Raw genomic sequence first — 6,302 nt, forward strand, 5'->3', positions numbered from 1 at the left:
ATGATCATATGACTTTTATTATGTAAATGAGATTTTAACAGAAATCATTCATGCATATATCAATATGTAGAAAAGAAAAAAAAGACTAAAGAAATAGAGGCTCTTAGAGTTTCATTTATAAGCCAACCGGAACTTGATGCCACTGCTGCTCTAATACCAATGCCAACAATATAAAGCTAACTGCTAATCATAAATAAATAAGAGTAAGAATGGTAACCGCTTGAAATGAAAACCAAAACATAAAATTCATAAAAACCCAACAGGGAACAAATCAAGGAAAAAATATTACTTCTCGTACAAACTTTTAAGTCAAGGAAAAAATCATAATCATGATAAATTAAACATTTAATTAAACGCACTTGTCTTAACCAAAGTGCAAAAATATTACTTCCCGTACAAACTTTTAAGTTTATTTCCCTGTAATTGAACATAAATAAACAAAAACTGTTCACAAATTAAAATATTTTATAATTCTCATACTACATTTTTTCACTACCAAATGAGTGTTGCCCTCTTTACCATTAACAATCTTATAATTCCAAACAAATGAAACCATGAGATCCCAAAACTGTTCTGACATGGATAAATATATCAGCCACCTTCTAATTCCCCACATTGCAAAAAGATTGAGATAAGATCATACATGTACAGTTCACAATATAAAAAAGAGAATGAGCAGCTTCCCAACTAAATCAACCATTGTAAGTTCTCGTTATTAATACATATATTACATGTTTAAAGATGAAGAATCCCACAATATTCATGGTCTTTGCAAGCCAGCAAATAAGTTTGAGAACTCATATCCTCTAATTCACCTGCAGTTACTTGCTTATCCACTATGGTCTTTGCAAGCCAGCAAATAATTTTGAGAACTCCTTCTATCCTCTAATTCATCTGCAGTTCCTTGCTTATTCTGTAGATCAATCATCCTCAGTTCAAATCAAGTATGGCACTCTTTATCCAGCACACTTTCACAAAACCAAAAAAAAGGTCATTATAATATCTGGACAGGTCACATGTAATCAAAGAAGAAATTTTATAGATACCATGTAAGAGAGCAACTTGGAATTTTTACCCACAAAGTTATACAATATACACTAAAATCATTACCCCAACAGAAGCTAATCATCCTTGCATTTGCTTCTCCAACCTAGAGTACTTATCAACTATACATTCTTGCAAGACATTCAACTTTCTACTTTTTAGCTGTATATAATTTCATTTATATTATTGCTCAATATAGGCTGCAAAAGATAAGCTGCAATATGCAGCTAGAAAGGGCAATTTCTTAAGTATGCAAAAACAGCCATGTAAAGAGGAGCTGTGCAGATAGAAGAAGCAAAAACAAAAGGATTTTTGTTAATTTGAATTTTTATAATGGGACTGTTTAAACAAAATTTCTTGGAAATAAGCAGCTAGAATATGAAGGGGTGCATTTTAACCGGTGCAGCTGTTTGGAAATTGGAAGTAAAATGTTGTAACTGTCACATGGGGTGGAAAGAAAGTAGTGGGAATGTAAAGATTCAAAAATACTCTGTCTTTTCTTTTTTTACCATAAACACAATCTAGAGTTCTAATCAAATCCATTAGAATCAGCAAATCACTTTATCTAAGCTTCTACACCTAAAACTTCTTATAATATTAGTTTTTAAGTGTTGTGCAGTTACTTCTATTCAGGTTGATACATATCAGCGGTATTCTTCCTCACTCCTCAGGAACACAACATCAAGATTGTAAAAAGAGAGTATATACCTTACTTGTAACACTGCCTTATAATAGATGAAACCAAAATCTTCCTTAAATCTTCTATTACTATGGTCTCCATCATACATCTCCCATGGAAAAACCCTGAAATAAAGATAACTAAAGAAATCAGAAGATTTAGCTAATAGCTACAATAAGCTTGCACTGATGATGCTTTGAGCAGGCATGCCAAACCTAGAAATGGTTAAAATATACTAAGAAAGTTCTCATTCCCAATTTCCAATGGAGATAAAAAGTGAGACACCATAGAAAGATGATAATCAAGTTGCATATATAAGAATATACTGGACATAATAAGTGTTATCAACATTGAAAGAAAAAAGAACAAATAACTATAGACAACCAAATCTTGGCCAAAAGACATGAATATAACTCCCATAATTCTAGTTCTATTAGGTAGTTCAAAAAAAATTCAATATAAACCCAGAGACACAGTAACCAACCCTATGAATGAGAAAAAGTTGTTTGAGATGATTAGATATGCACTATTCACATACTGTATTAATCTCATGTTTCTAATAAATCTCAATGTATACTGCATATACATTTTATCACCTTTTTCCTTTTATGATTTTTTTCCTTTGTTGAGTGTTTCTCCTTTGCAACAGTAGCAGCATCATTCCCTTCCTGTTTATTCTTCAGTTACAGCCTACAGAATCAAAGGAAAGTAGAAAGTAGTCACATTCTTAACATAGTTTGCCAGATCAAACACCTCCAATACAAAATTTTCTCCCCTTCCAGCACAAAATAATTGATTAAAGATTAATAAGACACTAAACTCAGATTCTGCGGCTCTAATCTTAATTTTCACATGAATAATGAGAACTTCTACCTTGGTCTATTGTTTTGTTGCCATCATCCACCTTCTTCTCTTAATCTAATCCTTATTATTCAGCATGTGTCATGAACTCAGAAGCTGAAAGAAACCCCCCGATTAATATTTGATCTGAGAATATTCATATAAGGAACCTGCGACATCAAATCAACCATATATGTTATACATGTCATAGTACTAAGAAAGTAAATAGAGTAAGGGAAATAGAGAATGTAATAGTGCAAACTGTGTTGTTGTAGCGAATGAAATGCTTTTATCAAGTCTGTAGAGAATGTAATGCTTTTATCAAGTCTTATGGTATCCCTTGTACCTATTTCGATCAAACCTCAACATGTGTTTCTAACGTGTATAATTTGGGACTAATATGACTAACATATATTCAAGGGATTGATTTAACTATTTATACACCTTAATTAAATTGAAATTGAGGGGCTAGTAAATTACATACCTGTTGTGCTCCTCTTCTGACTCTACATGGATATAAAATAGATAGAAACCTTGCTGCAAAGTGCAAAGGGGTATCATCCTTTTTCCAGTCAATTGTTTGGTCATTTTTTTTTCCTAGGGGGTGCTTACAGGTGCAGCCATATTGAATTCACCTCCCTCAAAATTTCTTCTTTTTACTGAAATGTGTTATGTTTTATTGTTTATTACATTGATACATAATGCACCCCTTTAATTTGATTTCCCTCTATTTATAGCTAATATTCTCCTAGTACTAACTAAATACATTAATAACCCCTAACTAACCTAGCAGTCCCTAAGTAACTTACCCTTCTGCTACATCCTAACATGTGACTTACAGCTGCTTGAGCAGCAAGCATTTAGCCTTATAACATCAGGATGCATATAACCTCATGATATTCCTTTCTGCTTGAAAACACAAAGAACCATAATCTTCAAGTTTTACCCTAAATCTTCCAGAACCATTATTAGATAAATCTTTGTCAGTTTTTCCATAAATCTCCCAGAACCATTATTCACCAAATGGAACCTACATTTGATGTTAAAGCTCATCAGCTTCAACAATGTGAGAGAAGAAAAATACTGAATTAAAATTCAAATAATTGATTTAACATGTCCCCTATCATCATACTATTTTGCAACATTACACATCCTAAACCTTGAAAACATGAGAAGAACCAAATAAAATGATATGAGAACAAAGTTGCTATAAAATATTAAAAATTAGTAGCAAGCATTGTGCCTTATTAGTGATATGCAATTCAGAACTTGAGTTGCATAAGGAGTAAGGACACAGAACAGAAAACAAAACTTTTGATTTGTATTTCTCATACAACTGGCTGAGCTGTGTAATTTAAATTAGTCAACCCACTGCATAAAAATTAAAATATAAAAATTTAACAGAAGCTATCCAGGGGTTGAAACATAGATAGTATAAGGGAAAACATTAGCCACGACATCACAAATAGAAATTTATCAAAACAAAACTCCTTTTAGCATGAGATTTATCAAGATCAAGACTTACAAATCATTTGGAAAAAAGAGGAACTTCAACATACCTAACCATGTTGTAAACGCAACATACTGGATCCTTTGAAGATGCAATGGTATTTCTTTTGAAATTTCATGATGAATGATGGGGAAAAAAGGAGGCCAATTCTTTTCCTCTATAACTATTCCAGCTGCAAACGAAAAAAGCGCAATGTAAACCACCAAACTGAAAGCAAATTCCTGTAAATCATATTGGCTTCAAGAAGTATAGATGAACTCAAAATACCTCGGGCTATAGCATCTTCCTTTCGTTTTAGCTCCTACAAAATATCAAGAGATCATAAATTACTTTCTTAGTACAAAAGATATAATATTCAGCTCACATAGAAACGCAAAAAAAGGAGATCAGGATGACTAACCTGTTCCCTTCTTTTCAATTCAGCTTCTCTGGCTTGAAGTTCTTTCTCCTTTGCCTTGATGTCCTAAAGTTTGAAATGAAATAATGAATGAATATTTGGTCAACAGCACTATGACATCATAGTTTTGACATTTTCATAATCTGATTTATCTACCTTTGAGGTATCAAGAGGAATGTCAATAGTTGCTCCGCGATCATAAGGCTCAGGAGGAAGGGTTTGAGCTTTGAGGTTGCAAGGGGAACACTTCCTGAGTTCTGCAGATTTATAAAAATAAATGTAGAAATTTAAAGAATCCATGGATCAATTAGTGGTAAAGATACCACAATTCAGCAAAAGATGAACCTAAAGCTGGAAATCAGCAAATGAATTTTATCAAGAGATCATGATTAAATTCCCAGTTCAAAAAGGCATATCAGTTTTAAATGGTGGCAGTGAGCATGCTCACATATCATTATCAGCGTGATGGGTTAGGTTTTCTAGATACCCAAAATTCAAAAGACCTTAAATTCAATAGTAAGGAATTGATTCAACGAAAAACCAAATCAGGTTCAGCAGATAAGGTATTAGAGACCTCAACGGATCGATGAAAGGTTTTCAATCTCAATCGAAGATCAGAAGAAGAAATCCAAACCTAGAGGATGTTGGCTTGGCTTTAATGGAGTTATCTTCATCTGCACCCTAGCCGGCTCCATCTCTGAGAAGAAATCCATGCCTACATAAAAAAGTGAATTAGAAAGCTAATTTGATCGCTTCTTTCTTCAGAATGAGGATGAGAGGCGAGGGTTGAGATGGCCGTGAATGGATGGGCTCGCGGCGAGGGGGGTTGAGATGGTCGGACATAGGGGAGGGGAGAGAGAGAGATAGACCTGTCGGCGACGGTTGCGGTAGACGGAGACGGCGACGGAGACGGCGACGGTACAAGGAGTGAGCCTCAGAGAGTAGAAGGTTGATGTCGAAGGAGAAATAAGGTAAAGAAAAATCATGGCACATGTGGCAAATAGGGCCAAGGTGGAAAAGTTGATGTGTAAATTATTAAATGAGAATTAATAGGTGGAAAAGCTGACGTGTAAATAATTAAGTGAGAATTAATCTCAGAGCGACACGTCACTATATTGCATTAGATTTTTTTGTAGCTTTTTTACCCGCGCGTTGCACGGGGAATATGTCTATTATATTTGATACATCGATTCATATTTTAAATTATAAATATTTAAGATGCTAAGAATGTAAGAATAATCATAATAAAGATGTAGATATTTAAAGAGCACAAATTTTGAAAAACACATAAGTTAATAAACCAAAAACTTTAATTTTTGCATATGTGAGGTATAACTGAATTTTGTTTGTGAAGATGTATACTCGTGTTGCATAAAGGGTAATGCTTTTGTGTTTTAGATATATAACAATACATAAATATATAATTATTTTTTAAATTATTAAAAATACACTTAAGTTATAGAAAATGAATTTTTTTTAACTCGTACAAATTTTCATTTTCATGTAAAATGTTTCTCCCCGTGAGATCTCGTAACTCTAATTTGTTAGCACTAATAAATTCAGGTCATAATTTTATAGTACATATGTATTAATATTTTGTATTCCTCTTACTTTTCTTATTATCAAATTATTATAGTTATATACTTATATAAATATACACTCTTAAAATTTTGAAAATAATACTAAAGTTAATTATATTAAATTTATTCTATTAAAATAATATCAATTAATTAGTTTAGAATATAATGATTGTATAAAAAAAGTATAATGATATTTTTTATATAAAACAAAATCTCACGTAGATAGCATTATAGTACTTTAAAATTAAAACA

At 32.5% G+C, this 6,302-nt stretch overlaps 1 protein-coding gene across 2 annotated transcripts; it reads right to left on the reverse strand.

Moving 5' to 3' along the window:
- Nucleotides 1–490: 490 nt before the first annotated feature.
- Nucleotides 491–5,675, reverse strand: LOC130744362 (secretory carrier-associated membrane protein 1-like). Of its 2 annotated transcripts, XM_057596563.1 has the most exons (9): nucleotides 5,105–5,675; nucleotides 4,627–4,727; nucleotides 4,474–4,536; nucleotides 4,341–4,374; nucleotides 4,123–4,245; nucleotides 2,597–2,733; nucleotides 2,320–2,413; nucleotides 1,753–1,848; nucleotides 491–968 (listed from the first exon to the last, which is right to left on the reverse strand). In XM_057596563.1, the coding sequence occupies exons 1-6, from the start codon at nucleotides 5,181–5,183 to the stop codon at nucleotides 2,699–2,701; spliced, it is 435 nt and encodes a 144-aa protein (XP_057452546.1). In that variant the 5' UTR covers nucleotides 5,184–5,675; the 3' UTR covers nucleotides 491–968; nucleotides 1,753–1,848; nucleotides 2,320–2,413; nucleotides 2,597–2,698. The 2 variants fall into 2 exon arrangements, with proteins under 2 accessions (XP_057452546.1, XP_057452539.1); XM_057596556.1 differs by lacking the exon at nucleotides 491–968 and having other exon boundaries at nucleotides 994–1,848.
- Nucleotides 5,676–6,302: the final 627 nt, after the last annotated feature.

This window comes from Lotus japonicus, chromosome 1, assembly GCF_012489685.1.
Source record: "Lotus japonicus ecotype B-129 chromosome 1, LjGifu_v1.2".
Lineage (NCBI taxonomy): Eukaryota > Viridiplantae > Streptophyta > Magnoliopsida > Fabales > Fabaceae > Lotus > Lotus japonicus.